The 24,382-nt window shown below is 45.1% G+C and overlaps 2 protein-coding genes across 3 annotated transcripts in view; one reads left to right on the top strand and one right to left on the bottom strand.

The window, feature by feature from the left end:
- Window positions 1–9,117, bottom strand: part of LOC100487218 — a 35,834-nt gene extending 26,717 nt beyond the window's left edge. Inside the window, exons 1-7 of the mRNA XM_031892997.1 lie at window positions 7,996–9,117; window positions 7,073–7,117; window positions 5,392–5,448; window positions 4,733–4,780; window positions 3,580–3,612; window positions 2,120–2,176; window positions 1,179–1,211 (exon numbers count right to left, since the gene is read on the bottom strand). Coding sequence (XP_031748857.1) covers window positions 1,179–1,211; window positions 2,120–2,176; window positions 3,580–3,612; window positions 4,733–4,780; window positions 5,392–5,448; window positions 7,073–7,117; window positions 7,996–8,695 — 973 coding nt within the window. The 5' untranslated portion in view covers window positions 8,696–9,117. The remainder of the gene's footprint in view (window positions 1–1,178; window positions 1,212–2,119; window positions 2,177–3,579; window positions 3,613–4,732; window positions 4,781–5,391; window positions 5,449–7,072; window positions 7,118–7,995) is intronic.
- Window positions 9,118–14,379: 5,262 nt separating this feature from the next.
- On the top strand, window positions 14,380–24,077 carry trim72 (tripartite motif containing 72, E3 ubiquitin protein ligase). 2 transcript variants are annotated; one of them, XM_031892612.1, is made up of 8 exons: window positions 14,380–14,446; window positions 16,575–16,608; window positions 18,423–18,819; window positions 19,072–19,167; window positions 19,839–20,069; window positions 20,479–20,501; window positions 20,943–21,061; window positions 23,217–23,785. In XM_031892612.1, the coding sequence occupies exons 3-8, from the start codon at window positions 18,424–18,426 to the stop codon at window positions 23,783–23,785; spliced, it is 1,434 nt and encodes a 477-aa protein (XP_031748472.1). In that variant the 5' UTR covers window positions 14,380–14,446; window positions 16,575–16,608; window position 18,423.
- The last annotated feature ends 305 nt before the right edge of the window (window positions 24,078–24,382 follow it).

Raw genomic sequence — 24,382 nt, 5'->3', positions numbered from 1 at the left:
AGATAACTGTGTAGAATACAATGGGAATCTATGTTACTTATCTGTTATCTGCTTAGTAACCTGTGCCTTTTCTCCTTTTTTCAATTTAAATGGCTGCCCCCATGGCTACACAACAGGGTATTTATATAAACTGTAGTAGTGTTTATGAAGCAAACACACAACTTTTACCAGTGCAGGGAAATAGTACATAGTATATTAATTATTTTTATACACTTTCATTTTTTGGTGTTACTGTTCCTTTAAGGCATTACAGAAGGGGCATTGCATAACCCTAAGGGCATAACAAGGTATTCATAATGGCCATCACGGGTATTAATGCAATCTTCCACTCGTCCCCCTGACGGATGCATATTAGATTGTATGCACCCTGGAGATCAAGCTTCGAGAAAATCTTGGCTTCCTTTTAATCTTTTGAACAATTCTTGGATAAGAGGGAGAGGGTAGCGATTCTTAACTGTGATTTTTTTTCCACAGTAGTCGATACAGGGTCTAAGACCACCGTCCTTCTTTTGCACGAAGAAGAAACCGCCCCCCTTGTATGTATGTATATCTTTACTTATAAAGTGCTACTTATGTACCCAGCGCTGTACAGTAGAATACATTAATACAAACGGGGTAAAGATAATAATAGATAAATACAAAGTATAACAATAAATACAGATAAATACAAGATACAGTTGCAATAAGTTAAGAGTAAAAGATACAAGAGGATGGAGGTCCCTGCCCCATAGAGCTCCCTTCATGGCTTAGGTTTCTGGGACAGACAAAGGACAGGTTCTACCCCCTGGAGGAATAGTACCAGAACTGAGATCAATGGGGCAATCATAGGACCTGAGTCTCAGCGTTCTTCTCAAATACATCAGAAAATTCGACATAACATTTTGGCAACAGAGAAGAATCTTCATCAGCCTTTATCTCCACGTAAAAAAATTATAATCACTGGGGGTGCCTAACATTTGCTCCACCTTTAGTAATTATACCCTTCCTTGTCCTTTAATATTTCTTTTACTACGTGATCCATGTTTCCTAGACTGGTCTTAACATAATACTAAGAGCATGGACAAACAAGGAAAACATTCATATAAAAAGTCTGAAATCAGTATCATTAATCAAAGTTGAAACAGCCCTGACCCACCATCTATTAACCATGTACCTGTCATGGTTTTTCCCCTGCTTACCTGGGAAAGGTTGCTGATTATTGATACCGCCTCCTGCAAATGAAGAGGAGATATATCAGCTTGTCTCTTAGCTAATTGTAGATTTCTGCCTCTAATCCCTAGGAGAGCCAGGCACATGTATCACTCTAGAGCTTTATGGCTGAGATTCTAACATTCTGTCACAAAGAGCGCTGGTCCTATTCGAAACTCTGAAAGAAGGCATATTGTGTGAAAAAGAAAAATGTGTCAGTGCCTTATACTACTCTAGAAGGAATTTGCGTAAAAAAGTTGTGATTCTGACTGATTTATTAATGTTTCTTATTTTTTTTTTTCATACATTTTTCCCAAAACCCCACTAGTCCCGCCCATCTGCTCCACTTCCTGCTGCCTCCTTTCCCAGGCTGTGCAGGGGGGTGGGCGGCACTGTAGGATAGGAACCAATCAGCAGCTAGGCTGACCTGATAGAGAACTGAAGCTTGTCTGTGCGTGTGTGACTGCAGGGCTGTGATTGGCTCACCCCCTCCTACTGTGCTTCTGGCAGGGACCGTTAGGACACGCCCACCCCTCATGTGAAACACAGACAAGGACCTGAGAGGATATATTGGGGGCTCCAATAAAGGGGCCATTTTTAAAGATAATGATAATTTTTAGGCTTAGTGATTGGCTGATTCTATTCAAATTCAAACAGGCAACACCTCTGTGTTTAGAATCCTTTTCTGCTTATTAGGTTCTGGACCCCTAGTAAAGGGAATGCTACATTTTCAGTTATCCATTATATTATCTTTAAAAGTGGGAGTATTTTTTGCTAATATTTTCAATAAATTAACCCAAAACACAACTTTGTAAGCACAATTAGAGGGGTAAAATGCACTATAATAATCTAGTTTTTCACACAATATGTCTTCTATAATACGCCATAAGCCTTGACTAATAACACAGCTGGCGGTTATTACCCTACTCACCTGTAACGGCTAACTGAAATGTTCCCACAACAGGCAACGGAAACAAAATATTAACACCTGTAAATAAAGAGAAAGCATTTAATACAAGTACGTATGACAGTACATTCAGTTACTCTGCCTCTGAGCACCAAATCAAAAGAGGAAATAAAAGAAGCAAAGTTTGCCTCTGGTTTAGTAACCCACAACAACCAATCAGCTTTTACTAGTCACCAGTTTGAAAGAAGATATCTGATTGGTAGCCATGATTTACAAGGCCTAGACATACTTTTTATCAGTTACAGTAATAGGCTGTCAATGCCATATGACATTGTAACTTTTGCGGAGGGTTTACTATTTATCTTAAAAAGCCCAAGGGGTAGAGAGTTGCCTTTTTTGTTCCTTAGACCTAAATAAATAAGCCTAAGAGAGTTGCCTTCTTTATTCCTTAGACCTAGATATATAAGATAAGCCTAAGAGAGCTGCCTTCTTTAGTCCTTAGACCTACATAAATAAGCCTACTAGAGCTGCCTTCTTTATTCTTTAGAACTAGATATATAAGATAAGCCTAAGAGAGTTGCCTTTTTTATTCCTTAGACCTAGATATATAAGATAAGCCTAAGAACGCTGCCTTCTTTATTCCTTATACCTAAATAAAAAACACAAGCCTAAGAGAGCTGCCTTCTTTATTCCTTATACCTAAATAAATAAGACAAGCCTAAGACAGCTGCCTTCTTTATACCTTAGATCTAAATAAATAAAATAAGCCTAAGAGAGCTGCCTTCTTTATTCCTTAGACCTAATTATGCAAGATAAGCCTAAGACAGCTGCCTTCTTTAGGGCTCTGGCACACGGGGAGATTAGTCGCCCGCGGCAAAACTCCCTGTTCGCGGGCGACTAATCTCGCCGAGTTGCCTACCCCTGCCATCCCACCAGCGAACATATAAGTCGCCGGCGGGATGGCAGACGCGGCGGGGCGATTTCAGGAAATCGCCGAAAAAGACTCGCGAACAGGGCGGGCGACTAATCTCCCCGTGGGCCAGAGCCCTTATTCTTTAGACTTAGATTTATAAGATAAAACTAAGAGAGTTGCCTTCTTTATTCCTTAGACCTAGATATACAAGTTAAGCCTAATAGAGCTGCCTTCTTTATTCCTAGGACCTAAATAAATAAAATAAGCCTAAGAGAGTCTTTATTTCTTAAACCTAGTTATATAAGATAAGCCTAAGAGAGCTGCCTTCTATATTTCTTAAACCTAGTTATATAAGATAAGCCTAAGAGAGCTGCCTTCTTTATTTCTTAAACCTAGTTATATAAGATAAGCTTAAGAGAGCTGCCTTCTTTATTTCTTAAACCTGGTTATATAAGATAAGCCTAAGAGAGCTGCTTTCTTTCCTTAGACCTACGGCAATAGCTGCTACTAATAGCTCCATGTGTCTTCACCCTTAAACTGTAGTATGCCTGCTGGTTATTCCCCAGCTCACCTGGGACAGGTCCCTGATGTTGGATACCACCACCTGAAAAAAGAAAAGAAGCTATTTTAATGTGCCTCTGATCTGAGAGAATTAAGGAAAAGGCAGGATAATGTCACACAAGGCATTTTATTCACTGGAGGAAAATGCAGCAGGAGAATACACCAATACTGCCCTAAGTGTGCAGTGAGTATTTAAAATAAAATTGGCATTGAATGAGGGTGGGTCGCAGTGCCCTAGAAACAATTTTAGGCAACATAATTTGGAAGTCAAAATGTAGGTTATTGGGAACTGATTGCCAAGGAAACAACACGTAATGAGTGGTAGATGCACTAGTGGCATTGTGCTAAAGTGCTAAGGAGTTTGGCATTTTACTGCCAATAGATTAGCCACAATAGTGCCACCTAGATCGCTATATTTATTCTGCAGAAAGCTTTACCCTACCTGAGTAACAGCCCTAGAAGCTCCCTCTGTTTTTTTAAGATAGCAGCTGCCATTTTAGTTTGGTCTCAGTAGCTTCCTGCTGCTGGTAGCTGGTAAAATCACACATTCTGATGGGAGGAAGAGTGAATTCTTATGCATTCTTATGGGAGAGGGGAGAGGAGAGAGCTGCGCAGGTTCCGGCCCCAGGAATGAAGGATTTTTCTGAGAGCAAGAAGTCTGATAATGAAGAACATGTGTACAAAAAAGGGACAAGAAATCCTGTGTTTCTTTTGGTAGAGGACTGTATTTAAAGCTTTTACCTTTCCTTCTCCTTTAATAAATCTCTTAGGGTAATGTCCCACAGAGAGATTAGTCGCCCACAATAGATCTATGCTACTGTGGGTGACTAATCTCTCTGAAATGCCTTTCCACCAGGCATCAAAGGGAATGACCAGTGGAAAGGCCTATGTATCGCTTCAGTTTGCCATTATCAGACGTAAGCTGCACTCTGGACCTTGTGGCAGTTAAAAAATCCAGCACAAGGTACAGAGCACAGATCACACAGGTACCCTATACCCAATGCCTACCAAAGCTGGTATTAGGTAGAGGGCTCGCTAGTGACTTGTGTTCCCCAGTCATCCCCGGCTTGCATGTTCCAAATACTAAATGCAGGCACCTATGCCTCATCCTTCAATACTCAACCCTCTATCTTATTTTAACCTGCTGCCTGTCTCCTACTCACCTGTAAAAGATTCTTTCATTTTCTGCACCTCAGGATCAACACCTCCAACTAAACAGGAAGAGCAGAAAGAGAGATAGGGTTATTATTATTATGAATATTATAAACCTTTATTTATATTGTGCTGACACAATTTGTATATTATATTATATGCCCATCAGTTCCAATTTTGGTAGGACTTTGCAAAAGGTGAATATCCTCTTACAAAAAAGTTGCCATTTTTGTTAAGATGGCTGCCAACTTTTGAAATCTTACTAACTTTTTGATGTTAAAAAAATACATTTTAGAGTAGGGTGAGGTAAAATAAAAAAAAAAACTGGCATTCATATAATGGTGGGTTTTTTTTTAATTTTCTTGTTAGAAGTTGTAATTTAACAAAATGATGGTGGGTTCTCCCTAAGAATCAGAAAATCAGCATAGAACTTTGAAATCAGAGTATACACAAATACAGAAGGAAAACTGTAAAGTTAGAATGAACCCTTGCATAAAAAAGAGAGCCACCCCCATGATTTGCTACTGAATATCAGGCCAGCCTTCATCCACACAGTATTAAATATCTATTGGCAGGATTTATTACACTGAACCTGCCCTGTACTTGTCATGTATACTTTTTCTGCTGCTGACACCTATAACAAAGCTGCTGCCAATCCCCCCCGCCTTACCTGTAGGGCCTGACTGGAATGTGGGCACAAAAGGCCCCGGAAATAAAACATTCCCACCTGTAAATGTAGAGAAGACATATTTTCAAGAAGAGTATGGCTGTCTGGCGGCTACACACATTTAAAGCGGACCTGTCACATTAAGAAATAATTTCAAATTGTGTTCTATTGTGGTTGTCAAGCAAAATAAACTTTACTTACACTATATAAATTATTTTAATCTTATTTTCTTCAGCCTTGGAATTCACAATTGCAGCAAGCAGGCAGGGGCCATTTTATGGACACTGTTCTCAAAGCAGGCATTGCATTCTGCCAATATCTTGTTTCTGTGCCAGTATGGGGGGGCCTAATGCCCATATCCATGCACTGGTTACACAGTTACATGGTGAGGAGGGAGGGGGAATGTGAGGAATGCAGCAACATCTAAAAAGTTCTGAATTGAAAGTGAAAGTAACTCTCTGCCCCACCCCTATGCCTAAGGCATAGAGGCGGGGCAGGCAATATATGACTGACAGCTGGGATTTTCAAATGCTTTTATAATGGGTATGGATGTGGTAATAAAAAATGATTTTGGGTTTCATGTTTAATTTGAAAAGGGCTTTTATTATCCAGCTTTTTATGTCTGGGTGACAGGTCCACTTTAAGGAGAAGGAAAAAGTCTACCAATGAAGTTTAAAGGTAAGTTCCACTGGCCACCAATCTTTAGGGGGTCCCTGGCCACCAATATTTTAGCAGGCCCTGGGCTGGCTAGCAATGTTTTAGGGGGTCCCTGCCCTGTCACCAATGCAAACCTTAACCCCTGGCTACCAATGTTTTAGGGGTTCCTGGCTAGCAATGTTTTAGGGGTTCCTGGCTACAATGTTTTAGGGGTTCCTGGCTACCAATGTTTTAGGGGTTCCTGGCTACAATGTTTTACGTGGCCCAGGCTACCAATGTTTTAGGGGTTCCAGGCTACAATGTTTTATGGGGCCCTGGCTACCAATGTTTTAGGGGTTCGTGGCTACAATGTTTTAGGGGTTCCTGGCTACCAATGTTTTAGGGGTTCGTGGCTACAATGTTTTAGGGGTTCCTGGCTACCAATGTTTTAGGGGTTCCTGGCTACAATGTTTTAGGGGTTCCTGGCTACCAATGTTTTAGGTGTTCCTGGCTACAATGTTTAAGGGGTTCCTGGCTACCAATGTTTTAGGGGTTCCTGGCTACCAATGTTTTAGGGGTTCCTGGCTACAATGTTTTACGGGGCCCTGGCTACCAATGTTTTAGGGGTTCCTGGCTACAATGTTTTATGGGGCCCTGGCTACCAATGTTTTAGGGGTTCCTGGCTACCAATGTTTTAGGGGTTCCTGGCTACCAATGTTTTATGGGGCCCTGGCTACCAATGTTTTAGGGGTTCCTGGCTACCAATGTTTTAGGGGTTCCTGGCAATGTAAAGGTGCTCCACTAGAGTCGGAAACCAATAAAAAAATGACTAGTGATTTGTCACCTTATGGTGTGTAAACTTCACATGATTCCCAGGTGAAAACAAAGAGGACATTCATGAACAATGTGAAACATACCACACATGTATCATTATTTAGCAGACTGAACTTGTATAAATGACATTCCCTTCTCCACCAGTCTCCTCCTGTCTTCCACGCTCTGTCCCATATTAACCACTAATATGGCTACTGTATATGCCCCTACTTACCTGGGAAAGGTACCTGTGTTTCATACATGGAAGGCGCAATACTTGCTGCAAATGAAGAGACGACATATTTAATACAAGGTTCATAATTGTTTTCGGACTAGAAGTCAAATGCAGATACTCTGCCTCTAAGCTTCTTCCTCCTATCCAGCCTTCAAGCTTTCATACTCAAGTTCAACATTAGCTCATTGTTAGATACAGTTTAAGAAAACACTGGTGTATCAATCATTTTACAAAAGTGACAATAATATCATCATCCACATTAGTCACCCCATATCCCACCCTAATCCAGTTAGGTTTCAGATGTTTTTAGGAGAGCAGGGTCCATATAGTTACCATTTAAGTTAGTGTTTCATCTGAAATTGTAATATGTTATTAAAGATTCCGTATTTCCCCGTATCTTGTGAGGTTTTAATGCATTCTTAGCCACAGATGTTGTCCACAGTATCTGCTATGAATGGGACCCAAACTTTGTAGGCCAAATATCTACTTTATTCATCTGCACACCAGCTTGTTGTGGGAACTGACCAAAAGCAACTACAGGTATCGGACCCCTTATCCGGAAACTCGTTATCCAGAAACCCCCGAATTACGGAATGCCCGTCTCCCATAGACTCCATTTTAATCAAATAATTCAGAATTTTAAAACTGATTTCCTTTTTCTATGTAGAAATAAAACAAAACATTGTAATTGATTCCAACTAAGATATAATTAATCCTTGGATGCAAAACAATCCTATTGGGTTTAATTAATGTTTTATTGATTTTTTAGTAGACTTAAGGTATTGAGATCCAAATTACGGAAAGACCCCTTATCCGGAATACCCTTGGTCCCGAGCATTCTGGATAATGGGTCCTATACCTGTATTAATGTAAATGCGTGAGACACGGCTGCACAATCTGTAAATGTGATTAACAGCTTTTACCTGCCTGAGTCATCATCTTGATCCGGCTCTGGTCCTGCTTGGGCTGCTCTCCTGGGTACCAGGGCCCCGGTCGGTAAGTGGCCAGCCTGTCCCATTCCTCTGCCATGTCAGGGTATACAGGCTGATGTTTTAGGGATAGTTTCTGCATTTGCCCCACTATTCCTGCATCCATTCCCATCTTACCCCGCACATAGGGGCAGTAAGGGAAGGCGAGTCCATGCTGGGAGAGGGGCACGTGCCCAGGCTGCCAGTTTTCCACCTCCCCCCCGCAGGAGAAGCACCTCACCCGGTCCCCGGGCCCCACATAATAGAATCCTGCCTGGGCCAAGTCATTGGGAGACAGGTGAGGGAAACGTGACTTCCATTTCCACCAACTCATGAATGAAGTGCCCTCCCGTTCCAGGAATTCCCTTAGCTCCCTGCTTCCTTCTTGGTCCCCAACATCCTCCAGTACCTGCTGCACAAGCTCAACCCCATAGTGCGCCCCATAGTGGCGGATAATGAGACTGGCAAGCTCAGCCCTGTGTGCGCACTGCAGGCTGCTCTCCGGGATCCGCTCATGCCTCCCTGGGATTTGCCAGTCCTTCAGCTTCTTCTTTATCGAACAGAACTTATTCTTACTGACTCTCTCTAGGGTCCCCTGTAGCGCCCCCAGGGCTTTTTCCTCCACTGTGGCCCTAAGGGGTTCTGCCTGCGCCATTTCCTCTCACCAGGTTTGTGCTAACAGCAGCGGATACCCTTTCACTAAATGAGCCCCAAGTTCGCAGTGAGGACCTGTCAACTCTGCTTGTGCCCTGCCTATGGGTTCCGCCACTGCCCTGCCTATGGGTCCCCGCCTATGGGTTCCGCCACTGCCCGGTCTATGGGTTCCGCCACTGCCCTGTCTATGGGTTCCGCCACTGCTCTGCCTATGGGTCCCCGCCTATGGGTTCCGCCACTGCCCGGTCTATGGGTTCCGCCACTGCCCGGTCTATGGGTTCCGCCACTGCCCTGTCTATGGGTTCCGCCACTGCTCTGCCTATGGGTCCCCGCCTATGGGTTCCGCCACTGCCCGGTCTATGGGTTCCGCCACTGCCCTGTCACACACTACTTCGTGGTATTTCCTAGTGGCGGGCAAAATTGGCCCCGCCCCATGTGGGCGGGACTCTCCCTGAGCGCCACAAATGAAAAGCCTTGAAGTGTTGTGTGACAGGGCAGGGGGCGGAGCCCACAGTGACAGCTGGGCGGAGCTCACAGTGACAGCTGGGTGTATCCAGCCGCCCTCAGGCTTAGCTACTGGGGTATAAACTAGCCCCGTCTCGTCTCCTGTGCTGGCTGCTCTCAGATAAGGAAGGGAAAGGCACTATGGAAAGGAAGAGTATAGAATGGAATGGGTGTGAGCAGAAGGGGAAAGGGGCGGAGGAATAGAGGAAACAGAAAGTGAGAGAGAAGGCGAGGAGGAGATGGAAGGAAGGAGAGGTACAGGAGGCAGTAAGGAGGGCAGTGAAGGGTTACAGTACGTGTCAGATGAAAAGGCAAATTATACAAGAACAGAAAATCTAAGGAGAGAAATAGCAAAGATACCATAGAGACTCAAACACAGACACAACAGGTAGGGAGAAGCAGTTCAACTAACGCTTAGCAACCAATCAGGTGGCGTTTATTGGTCACATGATGCTTGAAGGCAAACATCATAGGTTGCTATGGGTTACTAGACCTAGTGCAAACTTTGTTTAAGTATAAGAAGGCCCAGAGTTTAGTTTGCTCCTGTTAATATCTTATCAGCTTCCAAGACCCACTGGCGCTTGGGTGAGTCTGTAAACCCCTGGATGGGGCAGATCATCGTCTGACTGAAATGAAGACACTTTATTTGTGAGTTATAAGATATCTGCCAAGTGTGGGCAATAAAGAGTTAAAATTTGGTGCTGTATATCACATTATATGTACTGTACATCTTTACTATAGTCATGCATTAAGCCTGTTGCCTTTAATATGTGCCCATATGTTGGCCAGAGCAGTGCTGGTTCTGTTCCCTCACCCTTAAACTGTGAGCAAATCTGCCCTGTTTCACTTGCAAAATGACAATTGTTTGCAATTTTTTTCAATACTGCACAACTTTTTTTTTCAGCCATTGGAGTCTACGGGTGTTTTTTTCCACCGGAAAAAAAATTCCACTTATGACTATGATATAAAAGTATTTTATGCCACTCCACCAATAGCAAAGTCCGACACACACGGAAGGTGCAGTAAAATATAACAAATGTCCTGCTGCTAGTTAAGGGCGAATATATAAGGCAAGTGCTACATAAGGGGCTGTTCTATGTTTTGGTAGGACCTGTTGCCCTGGGTCCCAGACCAATCCCGGTGGGCCCCGGCGGCCCAGACCCGACCTGGACCTGGCTGCACTCCCTCTGCCCAACCGCTCCTCCCGATGCGTTAAATTACATGCGCTCGGGGGAGGACGTTGGGTGGGGGGCGCTGCGAGGGGGTTTCGGGGGGCCCCGGCGGGGGGGAGACTTAGCGGACGCGGCCGGTGGGGGCACCTGCAGGGCCCCTGGGGCGGGAGCCCCATAGACCCTTCACCCCCCAGTCCGACCCTGGTCCCAGATGACCAATCGACAATGAAAAGTGCATTGTGGCAAAAGGAGGGAACCTGGCAATGGGGCAGTGAAAGAACCTACACAGGAGAGGGTGACAGAAAGGGCTGGCAGAGAGGGTGAGACAGGTCTAGATTTGTTCTGCTGACTTGTTCCCATCTAGGGGAGGAAAGTCTGCCCAAACAGGAGCCGGTGCAGGCAATAGTGAGCAGGGGATGTGGTTGTGATGACTCTAGGGAACTAGCTTAGCTTTATCTATGCAGCCTCGCTGCGCTGCTTTACTATTCTTCATAGTAATGTAAGGGTCAGATATGAGCAGCAGAATCAGTGTACATCATAATTCAGCTGTTGGCTCATTTATATCCGCAATTGCAGCAAGCAAAGTACAATTCTGAGTGCAGTCATCGTGTTTGTTTCCCACAATGCAGCATTTCCCCCAGAATTCCAGGGCCATTGCAGTTGCAAGCGAGTGAAGTGATTGATGCAATTGTGCCACGACCAGTTTTCTTGCATTTCATCGTAAAGCAGAATATGAATAATATCCGGTGCTGGTTTCCCTTTGGGCTAAACATTAACCCTATCTGTAACAATGGCCCCTTTATTGGAGCTCCCTATAGATCCTCTCAGGTCCCTGTCTGGGTTTCACATGAGGGGTGGGCGTGTCCTAACGGTCCCTGCCAGAAGCCTAGTAGGAGAGGGAGAGCCAATCACAGCCCTGCAGTCACACAAGCACAGACAGGCTTACACGTTTTAGTGAGTCATGTGACAGAAATGACATCACTAAGCTCTGATTATAACTGATGACATCACTAAGCACAGTTTATAATGACCAAACTGTATATTATATAAATATAAATTAGGGATGCACCGAACCCACTTTTTTGGTTTCGGCCGAATCCCGAACCAAATCCGAATCCTAATTAGCATAGGGGTTAAAAAAAAATTTCACTGCCCATTTAACCCTTTTGGGATTCTAATTAGCACATGCTAATTTATGCTAATTAGCATTTGGTTCGGCTGGGACCGCAGATCCGACCGAACCGAATCCTTAAAAAACCCCCAGCATTCGGCCGAATCCCAAACCAAATCCAGGATTCGGTGCATCCCTACTATAAATACACATACCTACTTACATCTGGCACCTAAAATGTTTCTGCCAGTGAGCACAATAATTCTCTGTGCTGATTCTTTGTTTTGTATCTGTACAGACTGCCATAAAAAGCTTTGGAAAACACCAGTGCCACAATCTTTTCCCTCATCTAATTCTCCTGCCCTGACGCTCCGCTTGATATCTTTGACACAGAGAGAGTATTTAGACAAGGTGGATCACACTATATTTCCCACTGGAAGAATATTATGGGTTTGGCCGCTGCATACAAACAACACATGAGTCTCTAGATCTGTGCATCTTTTTCCCTTTGAATCATATTGGATAAATTGGAAACCCCTAACCCTGTAGGCAGTTATGAATAATATCTGGTGCTGGTTTCCCTTTGGGCTAAACATTAACCCTATCTGTAACAATGGCCCCTTTATTGGAGCTCCCTATAGATCCTCTCAGGTCCCTGTCTGGGTTTCACATGAGGGGTGGGCGTGTCCTAACGGTCCCTGCCAGAAGCACAGTAGGAGGGGGAGAGCCAATCACAGCCCTGCACTCACACAAGCACAGACAGGCTTCAGTTCCCTATCAGGTCAGCCTAGCCTACAGTGCAGGGTACGGAGGGCCGCCGCCCCCCCAGCTCATCCAGAGAATTCAGCCAGCAGGAAGTGGCACAGATGGGCGGGGCTAGTGGGGTTCGGGGGAATTTCTCAATAAATCAGTCAGAATCACTAGTCAGAAACACAACTTTAAGCACAATCCTTCTATATCTAGAGGAGTATAATTGCCTGGTACATTCATCATTTTTATAGGATATGTCTCCTTTAAAAAACACCTAAACAAAACATCTTACGAGTCTATTGAGCCCATTGCTCTCTCCCAATGGGGATATCAGGAAAGTCTGGCAACTCCAAGTCCTTGTGCTTTATAACACTATTATACTGTATTATGTAATACTGTCAGAAAAGCAGTTTGCTATTTCTAATATTACTGGAGTATATTCTTGGTTTTGGCTTCATTTGGATCAGGCCTTTAGAACTAGATAATTATAATTAATATTTTTGTGCTAATTTCCTGCTTTCCCAGACTGTGCTGGGGGCTGCGGCCTCTCAACATCTTGCACTGTAGCATCTTTTTACTGGCAAAAATATAGACAGATAGAGGTCACGTGACACTGGGGAGATGATGTCGTTTGGAGATAGGCTGATGACATCAGTGGGCGGGACTATGCCGCAGCAGGCAGGTATTGGTTGAATTTCAAATCAATCAGGCAGAGTCCTGTCTAGGTTTCAGACTTGTGCATACTTTTTACACACTTTTACACTTACACATACACACGTTTTTGGGCAGATGAGGCCTTTTGCACACTTGTTAAGGTTTTTACAACATACAAAATACATGGAATGTGTTGATTTAGCAGTAGTTGACGTGACAGCCATGGCGATTTGTACCCACTGCTTTCATTTTGGGGCCTCAGCCTTCCACATGATTCAGAAGAACCTTGATGTTTATATTTAAGCTTTTTTATCTTTGTATCAAAGGACATGAGGAAAATAAGATGATGCCAAATGGAAGCTTTGTGGAGATTTCTGAAAACGTCTTTTTTTCCTGGTGAGAGAATTTTAAAAGTTATACTTTATATTTGCTATTGCCGGGTTCAGCAGACATAGAACTTCCCTCATCAGCTGCATTATTACACGTAATAGAACATCATTCCCATGTGTTTCTCTGTATTCATTGTTATTCTGCTTTTCACAGAAATGGAATGACATCAAAATCCAGGCAGAACTCAGACGGCTCAGGTTGTCCTTGGAAATACAACAATATTGTTTTTTTCTAGGCAAATGAAAAGTTTCCCTACACCATGAAACATACCCCCCAACTGTCCCGCTTTCCGGCGGACTGTCCCGGTTTTAATAGCGCATCCCACTGTCCCAGATAGTTTCATGAATGTCCCGCATTTTCGTAATAGATTAAAGAAATGTGGGACATTCATTGAAGTATCCGGGACAGTGGGAGATGCTGGCTGGAACCGGGCACTCCTTCCTCTACAGCGGCTCCTTATACAGCGTTGACAGGCCCTTTTATAAGGTTGCGCCCGTGTGTATTGACATCACATGTACCCATGGGCGCAACCTTATAAAAAGGCCTGTCAACGCTGTATAAGGAGCCGCATAAGGAGAGGAGCCGGTGAAGAGGAAGGAGCGTGTATGGGGGGCACTGTGTATGGGGGGCTCTGTGTATGGGGGCACTGTGTATGGAGGCACTGTGTATGGAGGCACTTTGAATGGGGGGCACTGTGTATAGGGGCAATGTGTATGGGGGCACTGTGTATGGGGGCACTGTGTATGGGGGAACTGTGTATGGGGGGCACTGTGTATGGAGGCACTGTGTATGGGGGAAAATTTGTATGGGGGGCACTTTGTATGGGGGTACTGTCTATGGGGGCACTATGTATGGGGGTGTACTGTCTATTTGGCCATTGTGGGCACTGTGTATGGGGGGGGCAAAACTGGTACATAGTTATAACTCACTTATAACTGACTGCCTTCTCTCTATATTTGTATTTTATATGTAGGAGTTGCTGTATTGTTTTCCTTGTATTGTAGCACAGTATGAGGGTATAGCACATTTACATCTGATCCCACCATTTCAACTATATTATGAGAAATAAAGTCTGCTGACAGACAAATAGACAAACAGACACTAAGAAGGAATATGAATGATGGACCGGTACAGGCTGCTATAACCATGCCAGTCAAGTCTTTGGCTTTATGTGAGTTATATCCAGGGCCTGGGGGGGTATCCCAGGCAGGGTGGGGTGGCACCCCTGTGCTGCATTTAGCACTTCCCTGCCAAGTAACAGAATGATAATAAAGAGAGGAATGTAAATGTTCTAAGGCATGATGGGTAATGGCTAATGTAGCACCAGGGATCCTATAGTGAGGCATAAAGTTCTGTAAATAGCACTGCCTGGTATCCACCTACAGACATGGATCAGGACAAGTAATTAGCCCCTTACTGTCGGCAGGGATATCAGGAATGAACCAGCTGAGTGTGAGTGGGGGCAACACAGTTGGGGGGCAGAATGTGAGACAAGCAATAAGGTGGGTGACATGCTGTGAGGCAGTGACAGACACATATTGGCTGTGTGAGAGACAGTAAGAGAGACATTAGACTGGAAGACAAGCAGTAGAAATAGACAGTAAGCTGTGGCACAATAAGAGACAGACACATAGTAAGAGACAGGCTGTGGGACAGACATTGGGCAGAGAGAGAGGCAGTTCCACACACACAAGTGTAAGGTGACAGATGCCTTTCCCAGCAGCTCTCAGCTGTTCCAGGACAAATAACTGTGTCAGAAATAACTGGGTGTGGGAGAGGGGGGGGGGGGGGAGATCAGAGCCTTAGAAGGGTCAGTGTATTCTCTGGTCATTCAGAGCGCTCATTGCAACCCTACAGGTCAGTCTCTTCATCTCTTGCTGTCCCTTGCTGATCTGGCACTCACTGTAATCTCAATCAACCAATTCTTTCTTATTATCTAAAAGTCTCAAGTTTCCTGCCTTACTAAGCCCCGAGCCTCTCTCTGTATCTCCCTAGCCTCTCTCTGTATCTACCCAGTCTCTCTCTGTCAGTGTCTCTTCAGCCTCTCTCTGTATCTACCCAGTCTCTCTCTGTCTGTATCTCCCCAGCCTCTATCTGTCTGTATCTCCCCAGCCTCTCTCTCTCTCTCTCTGTATCTCCCCAGCCTCTCTCTCTCTCTCTCTCTGTATCTCCTCAGCCCCCCTCTGTCTGTATCTCCCCAGCCTCTATCTCTCTGTATCTCCCCAGCCTCTATCTCTCTGTATCTCCCCAGCCTCTCTCTCTCTCTCTCTGTATCTCCCCAGCCTCTCTCTCTCTCTCTGTATCTCCTCAGCCCCCCTCTGTCTGTATCTCCCCAACCTCTCTCTGTCTGTGTCTCCTCAGCCTCTCTCTGTATCTTCCCAGCCTCTCTCTCTGTATCTCCTCAGCCTCTCTCTGTATCTCCTCAGCCCCCCTCTGTCTGTATCTCCCTAGCCTCTCTCTCTGTATCTCCTCAGCCTCTCTCTGTCTGTATCTCCCTAGCCTCTCTCTCTGTATCTCCTCAGCCTCTTTCTGTCTGTATCTCCCCAGCCTCTCTCTCTGTATCTCCTCAGCCTCTCTCTCTGTATCTCCTCAGCCTCTCTCTGTCTGTATCTCCTCAGCCTCTCTCTCTCTGTATCTCCTCAGCCTCCCTCTATCTGTATCTCCTCAGCCTCTCTCTCTCTGTATCTCCTCAGCCTCCCTCTATCTGTATCTCCTCAGCCTCTCTCTGTCTGTATCTCCTCAGCCTCCCTCTCTCTGTATCTCCTCAGCCTCTCTCTGTCTGTATCTCCTCAGCCTCTCTCTGTCTGTATCTCCTCAGCCTCTCTCTGTCTGTATCTGCTCGGCCTCTCTCTGTCTGTATCTGCTCGGCCTCTCTCTGTCTGTATCTCCCCAGCCTCTCTCTCTGTATCTCCTCAGCCTCCCTCTGTCTGTATCTCCTCAGCCTCTCTCTCTGTATCTCCTCAGCCTCTCTCTGTCTGTATCTCCTCAGCCTCTCTCTCTGTATCTCCTCAGCCTCTCTCTGTCTGTATCTCCTCAGCCTCTCTCTCTGTATCTCCTCAGCCTCCCTCTCTCTGTATCTCCTCAGCCTCCCTCTCTCTGTATCTCCTCAGCCTCCCTCTATCTGTATCTCCTCAGCCTCCCTCTGACTGTGTCTCCTCAGCCTCTCTCTGTCTGTATCTGCTCGGCCTTCCTCTGTGTCTCTTCAGATTCTCTCTGTCTGTATCTCCTCCCTCAGCCCCTCTGATACTCAGTCTAATAACCATTGGCCTCTCACCCTACCTTTTACTCTCTCTCCTCAGATCGTTCTGTTTGGATTCTCTGACATCTCTGCAGGTAACAAACCTTGATTTGCCACTCACTCTGGGATAGGATGGGGGAGATCATTAGAGTGGGATTTCACCACACAGGGCTAATATGAGACAGTACATTAGATAATCTGAAGCTCTCATACATGGAGAACTTTTGCCCAATGAATGGCTACACAGTAAGCAATGATACATATTATAAACTGTCTCATTTCAGGTTGGGGCCAAAACAGTAACTTTAAAAAATACACCATTGTTGGAATTCCCCATATTTCCTCTCTGGTCCTCTTTACACTGCTATGTGGTTGCTAGGCTCAGTGATCCTGCCAACCAAGTGGGCCTGGACTGAAATAATTCAATCAATTTTTATTGCTGGGATAACAATCAAAGTGGGAATTGGATTATTGGTTAGAGAGGAGCTGACCCCGTTACATTGTTTTATTGGCACTCAGATGCTGCTTCCAGTAGCAAATATAACTTTATTGATACATTTTAATGTACATTGGCAAGTTGCTTAGAATAAAACTTGCAATGTGCAAAATGTTATATTTGAATTTCTGTTCCCTTCAAATTTGGATGTAAGAATAATGTTGCGGGATGCAGAGACAGGGGCGCTGGAATGTTGTTATTTTTCAGTAGCAGTTGGTATTTTGTACCCCAAGACCCTCGTTCCAGCAGGAAGCTGAGGGGGCAGATTGGTGAGGACAGGAACTCGTGCAGCCCCGAAGCCCAATGTCAGGCAGCAGCTGAGCCCAAGCCAGTGCAGCTGCTCTATAGCCCCACCTCAGCCCCCACAGCCCCTTGGGAATCCCACATCCCCCTCTGACCTTGGGACTCTCCCATGGCCCAGACAGTAAGTGGCACAATTCTGCCTACACGGGGGGCAGAGTACACCAGAAGGGGCAATTGTTATGGGTTCGTTATCAGCCCCCAAGCCTATTCTGTATCTATAGATTTCCCTAATGTTCCTTCTCTCTCTCCCCCTTCTCTCTGTCCGGTAACTTTAGCCTCCCTGGCAGCTCATGACATTCTCTGGGCTTCTATTTAAAGCGAAACCACTCCCTTATAGTCAGTCTGAGCAACGCTCTGATAATGGGACAGAGAACAGAGATCATTCTCTAACCCTTTAGATAGAAATAACTGCTCTGTGGCCCTTTATATATATATAGTAAAGCCATGCTCTAGGCCAGGGGTCCCCAACCTTTCTTACTCAGAAGCCACAGTCAAATGTAAAAAGACTTGGGGAGCAACACAAGCACCATAAAAGTTCATGGAGGTGCCAAATAAGGGCTGTGATTGGCTATTAGGCAGCCTCTATGCACCCTATCAGCTTACAGGGGCTTTATTTGGTAGGAAATCTTGTTTTTATTCAACCAAAACTTGCCCCCAAGTCAGGAATTCAAAAATAACTCCCTGGTTTGGCGGCACTGAGAGCAACACCCAAGGGGTTGGGGAGCAACATGTTGCCCCCCGAGTCACTGGTCGGGGATCCCTGCTGTAGACATAATACTTTGGGGGTGATACTCAGCAAGTCTGTATGGAGAAAAGCAATGCCCTATAGCCCCCCAGTTAGGGGTTGGGAAAGCAATGTCCAACCCTCCTGATTATCCCAGAAGAAAGTCATGCTTCTTGATCCAAGCTCACGTGTCCAGTATCAGTGAAGATCTGAAAGCGACCCTTGCTGATTGCTTGTTACTTTGCAGATCTGCAGAAACCAGATTGGCTACTGAGTGTGACTCTTTCCCCGGTGCTTGAGGGAATTAGGGGACTAAACCATAGGGATGTGAAGTTTCTGGATTTATAAGTCTTTCAGCAATGGTTTTGTCCATTTGTGCCCCTCAGCATGTCGACTCCGCAGCTGATGCAAGGAATGCAGAAGGACCTCACGTGTCCGCTGTGTCTGGAGTTGTTCCGAGCCCCTGTCACACCTGAGTGTGGGCACACCTTCTGCCAAGGCTGCTTGACTGGGGCCCCCAAGAACCAAGACCAAAATGGATCAACGCCTTGCCCAACTTGCCAGACCCCCTCCCGCCCCGAGACCCTTCAGATCAACCGTCAGCTGGAACACCTTGTCCAAAGCTTCAAGCAGGTCCCAAAAGGCCACTGTCTGGAGCACCTGGACCCCCTGAGTGTCTACTGTGAGCAAGACAAGGAGCTTATCTGTGGGGTGTGCGCCTCGCTCAGCAAGCACAAGGGGCACAATATCATCACAGCCGCTGAGGCCTACGCCAAGCTGAAGGTAAAGCGGAATGTGCTTAGAAACACACTTTTTCAGCTTTGCTATATGAGCCATACAATAGTAGGATTGGGATTAGGTGACCCTAATATCTGTGTTATATTAATAGCCAAACACACATTTCCCTTCTCATTTCATGCCATTCAGCTCCATGTAGAGTAATTGGTGCCAGCCTTACACTATGCTGTGTTTATTATATATTACTATATTGACGTATATGAAATCTAACTTTGTTCCATCTCGTTCCTCACACAGAGGCAGCTGCCCCAGCAACAAGTTATCCTGCAGGAGGCGCGACTAAAGAAAGAGAAGACGGTGGCTGTGTTAGACAGACAGGTGGCTGAAGTACAGGTAAGTGGCCTCCATGCTTTACAAACCCAGTGGCCCCTTTTCCTACTTATACTACCAGCAACCCTTCCACTTATTCTCAGATCCCTACTAGTCCCAGCTATAGACCTTATTGGCCTTTTCTTACATCAACAAGTTACCCTACTCCAGTTAAGGACCCAACCCATATTCCAACTTCAGTTCCACATGTTTAACTAATCTACTCCTCTACCAATGACCTCCAGTTCCACATGTTTAACTAATCTACTCCTCTACCAATGACCTTCAGTTCCACATGTTTAACTAATCTACTCCTCTACCAATGACCTCTAGTTCCACATGTTTAACTAATCTACTCCTCTACCAATGACCTTCAGTTCCACATGTTTAACTAATCTACTCCTCTACCAATGACCAGCGTGGATCCCACTGAGACTGTCCCAGAGAGTTACCCTCTTTACTACTCTATTGTACCCTACTTTCTCCCAACATCTCTTCCCCATAGGGCTAACCCTAATCTGCAAGCTCCCATAACCCCCAACCTTTCACCAGGATATTGTACTTAATGCAATCCCATTTCTACGTAGAGTTTGCTCCATCTATTGATTCAGTCAGGGTTTATTATGAGGATATGGGACAGTTGTATTCCCTTGGATACCGAGAATCATCTCCACTACTCCCTTCCCTCCCCACAGGACACAGTGTCTCGCTTTAAGGGCAATGTGAAGCATCAGCTCAATGCCATGCGTTCCTACCTGAGCATAATGGAAGCCTCGCTGAGCAAGGAAGCCGACAATGCCGAACGTACGGCCACAGAGGCTCTGCTTGTAGAAAGGAAGACTATGGGGCATTACCTGGATCAGCTCCGGCAGATGGATGGAGTTCTGAAGGATGTGGAAAGCCAGGAGCAAACTGAATTTCTCAGGGTGAGCCACTCAGTAATGCAGTGAGGCCAAATGGAAGCCCAGTTAGCCTACATGGGGGTGTAAACCCAAAAATAACATCTAGCATAGTAATAAAACTACCTGTACCATTGAAACAATGCTCAAGCCATGACTGTATTACCCACAATGCCTTGCAACTTTCCTTTAGTGGGTGTGTTATTCACAGTATTGTAGGAACTGGAGTAGTGACGGAAGGGGTCGTGACTGCTGCAATATTGAGTAGTGCAGATAGTCAGGAGCAGCAGTGCAGAGAATTGCAAGGGACAGGCAGCTGCTTCCAATAGCAGTCACACTTAGTAAATGTGTAATTCTTGCATATTGTCATTTAAATATATACTGATAAGCAGGAAGAAGTTAAAAATTGACTTTAACGGATTTCTTTTTGTTTCAGAAATACTGTGTGGTGGCAGCAAGGTAATTTCCCATGTCCCTTATAGTATGCGTTAGTCCTTTTCCCTTCCCCTGAGGCTAAAATCTTAGTGACTATCCCTGGGGTAATTCATAATAACCATATATTGCATGTCGGGGATGTTACTAACCCAATCCTTCCTTCCTCTGCCCAATCGACATTACTTTCCCCTTCAGTCAAGCAAAATAAACAAATTAATCTAATCCTTATTACTTCCCATTCTCAGCCTACTGCTATAATCCATAGGCAATCACCAGGAATGGGTACAGGGCCAAGTAGAAGGGGTGGAGCCTGATACAAGAGCAGTCATTGGTCACATTCCCTCTGAAGGCCCACAAACCATCTCTTCCCACTGCTACTTTCCTATTATTAATTATTAACATTTATTTATAAAGCGCCAACATATTCCACAGCGCTGTACAAATCCTACCTTCTGTCATTGATAGGCTGAACAAGATTTTAGCCGAGTCCCCTCCTCCTGGTCGCCTGGACATCCAGCTTCCCATCATCTCTGATGAGTTTAAATTCCAAGTATGGAGGAAGATGTTTAGAGCCCTGATGCCAGGTAAGGAGATAAAGTGCACAGTATATAGAGCGGAGAGAGAAATACTGTGAAAAAATGTGACCATAAATAAATGAAATAATACATTTTGGCCACCAGTGCAAAATGGGGAGCTGATGCACTCACCGAATGTAAAATACAGCAAGGCAAAGTAAACCTGCTGATGGTAGTGATAAAGCGGGCATCTCACATTATGATAAAATGAGAGAAAAAACAAACATAGTGTAATACTATTTATTATAAATAAAACCTGCCCATATACAGGCTACTCGTGGGATTGTAGTACAAATCAGCAGAAACAAGAACGAGCTCTACGCGTTTCACGTGATTCCGTTACGCTTCCTCAGGAGCCGGATCATAATGCCCCCTGATAACATAATGTACTTATATACCTGTTTAAATAACTTAATTGAGCCCTTAAAGCAGACATATCCTATAAAAATGATGAATGTACCAGGGAATTATACTCCTCTAGATATAGAAGGATTGTGCTTAAAGTTGTGTTTCTGACTGATTTATTGAGAAATTCCCCCAAACCCCACTAGCCCCGCCCATCTGTGCCACTTCCTGCTGGCTGAATTCTCTGGATGAGCTGGGGAGCCGGCGGCCCTCCGTACCCTGCACTGTAGGATAGGAACCAATCAGCAGCTAGGCTGACCTGATAGGGAACTGAAGCCTGTCTGTGCTTGTGTGAGTGCAGGGCTGTGATTGGCTCTCCCCCTCCTACTGTGCTTCTGGCAGGGACCGTTAGGACACGCCCACCCCTCATGTGAAACCCAGACAGGGACCTGAGAGGATCTATAGGGGACTCCAATAAAGGGTAGTTACAACAGAGGCCTTACCGCACACCCTAGTTCTCCAAATTTAACTGCCCGGTGCACATTGCCAGAGGGATCGGCACCCTCACAAAAACCAGCAGGAAAACAAAAAGCAAAATGGCACTCAGGGCTAACGGGAAATATTTCCTTGTTAGAAAGTCTTTATTTGCGAAAAAGATGCAACGTTTCGAGGCCAATCAGCCTCTTTATCAAGCATTGATAAAGAGGCTGATCGACTCCAATAAAGGGGCCATTGTTACAGATAGGGTTAATGTTTAGCCCAAAGGGAAACCAGCACCGGATATTATTCATAATTGCCTACAGGGTTAGGGGTTCCCCATTTATCCTATTTGTCCACTTTAACGTCCGTTTCTAACAACCGGACGTGATATCGCCGTGTGTGGGCGGAAGTGACATCAGCACTTGCACGCTAATGGAAGATGAAGGAACAGGAAGTATTGGCAAATATTGAGCACAAAAAAGGCAAATGTAAAGATGATCAAATCTTACATACACACGTTAAGAACTGTCTTATTGAATAAACTTATTAAAAGTCCAAAAGATGAAGTTTGTATACTACCATGTTGCTACTGTTGTACTGTACCTCCCAAAGGAAATAGAATATACACTGAAATGTAGTAAAAACAAATGACTATAATGAAATAAGAGAGAATAAACTAAATTGTAAGTTAAAATGTGAATGGTTGCCACATTTTTCAAGCTTGCACTTGTGGGTGTTTTATTACTGTTTATACTCGAATATAAGCCTAGTTTTTCAGCACCCAAAATGTGCTGAAAAAAGTCACCCTCGGCTTATACTCGAGTCGGGTGTCATGGGTCCCTCTAGACTAGCACCCTCTCTCCTTTGTGTGCAAATTAGGCCACCTGCAACCAGACCCTCCAGTGCCCTGGCCTAGGCTCCCACTAGCAATACTTATTTCCCCTTACGTGTCCTCTGGGACTGGGTCTGCTGCCAGTTTGCCAATGTGCAATGAGCGTGGGGTAGTACTCATATTGTTTTTGTTGACCCTCTTCTCCGCTTACAGAGCTAGTTTACTGTTTTTCTTTGAAATAACTATTGAAAAACATATACCCCACTGATGCCTCAATTAATGTCATTTTATTGGTATTTATTTTGATTATTAAAACTTAGCAATAGCTGCTGCATTTCCCACCCTAGGCTTATACTCGAGTCAATACGTTTTTCTAGTTTTCTTAGGTAAAATTTGGTACCTCGGCTTATACTCGAGTATATACGGTAATTTAAGAAATATTACACCATGATTTCACATGTTCTACTACTTGGCTCATCTGCCTCATTCTTGCCCATTGTTCCTCAGCACTGGAGAACCTGACATTTGACCCGGACACAGCCCAACAGAACTTGGTGGTTTTCTCAGATGGCAAATCCGTCGAGTGCTCGGAGCAAAAGCAATCTGTGTCCGACGAACCCAACAGGTTCGACAAAAGCAACTGCCTGGTGAGCAAAGAGAGCTTCACAGAAGGGGAGCACTACTGGGAGGTTCTAGTAGAGGACAAGCCACGTTGGGCCTTGGGTATCATCTCCGAGACTGCCAACCGTAAGGGCAAGCTTCACGCCAGCCCTTCCAATGGCTTCTGGCTCATCGGCTGTAAGGAAGGGAAAGTATACGAGGCCCATACAGAACAGAAGGAGCCACGTGTCCTACGTGTAGAGGGCCGCCCAGAAAAGATAGGCATCTACCTCAGCTTCTCCGACGGGGTGGTGTCCTTCTTTGATTCAAGCGACGAGGACAACATCAAGCTCCTCTATACCTTCAATGAGCGTTTCTCTGGTCGGCTCCACCCCTTCTTCGACGTCTGCTGGCACGATAAAGGAAAGAATGCCCAGCCCCTGAAGATCTTCTACCCCCCAGCTGAACAGCTATAAATGGCAGCACCGATGGGGTTTGTCTGTGAGGAAGGGGTAGGTAGTGGGGCAACAACGAACATGTTCCGGTATAAACCAGCACAGACTTCTAGCAATAAAATCCATGAACTCTATTCTCATCCAACTAAAGGAGACCCACGGAGAGACTTAATACACAGAGGTGCCACCATAGTCCCCAAATCTCTGTATGAGAGGGAGGGGACTGATACCAACAGTAGTTTGCCTTCCTGCCCCCAATATCCCACACTGTTTGTGTTCAGCACAAATAAACCAACCATAATAAAGCAATAAATCAGCCTCAGAGTGTCTTGTTATACAATATGCAATGCATTAAAGGAGACATATCATGCTGAAATGAGGAATATAGAAGGATTGTGCTTAAAAAATTCCCCCCAAACCCTCCCCATCTGTGCCATTTCCTGCTGCCTCCTTTCCCAGGCTGTGCAGGGGGGCCGGCGACACTGTAGGATAGGAACCAATCAGCAGCTAGGCTGACCTGATAGGGAACTGAAGCCTGTCTGTGCTTGTGTAAGTGCAGGGTTGTGATTGGCTCTCCCCCTCCTACTGTGCTTCTGGCAGGGACCGTTAGGACACACC

The sequence above is a fragment of the Xenopus tropicalis genome, chromosome 9 (assembly GCF_000004195.4).
Source record: "Xenopus tropicalis strain Nigerian chromosome 9, UCB_Xtro_10.0, whole genome shotgun sequence".
NCBI classification, from domain to species: Eukaryota; Metazoa; Chordata; class Amphibia; order Anura; family Pipidae; genus Xenopus; species Xenopus tropicalis.
This window is presented reverse-complemented; position numbering and strand designations above follow the sequence as displayed.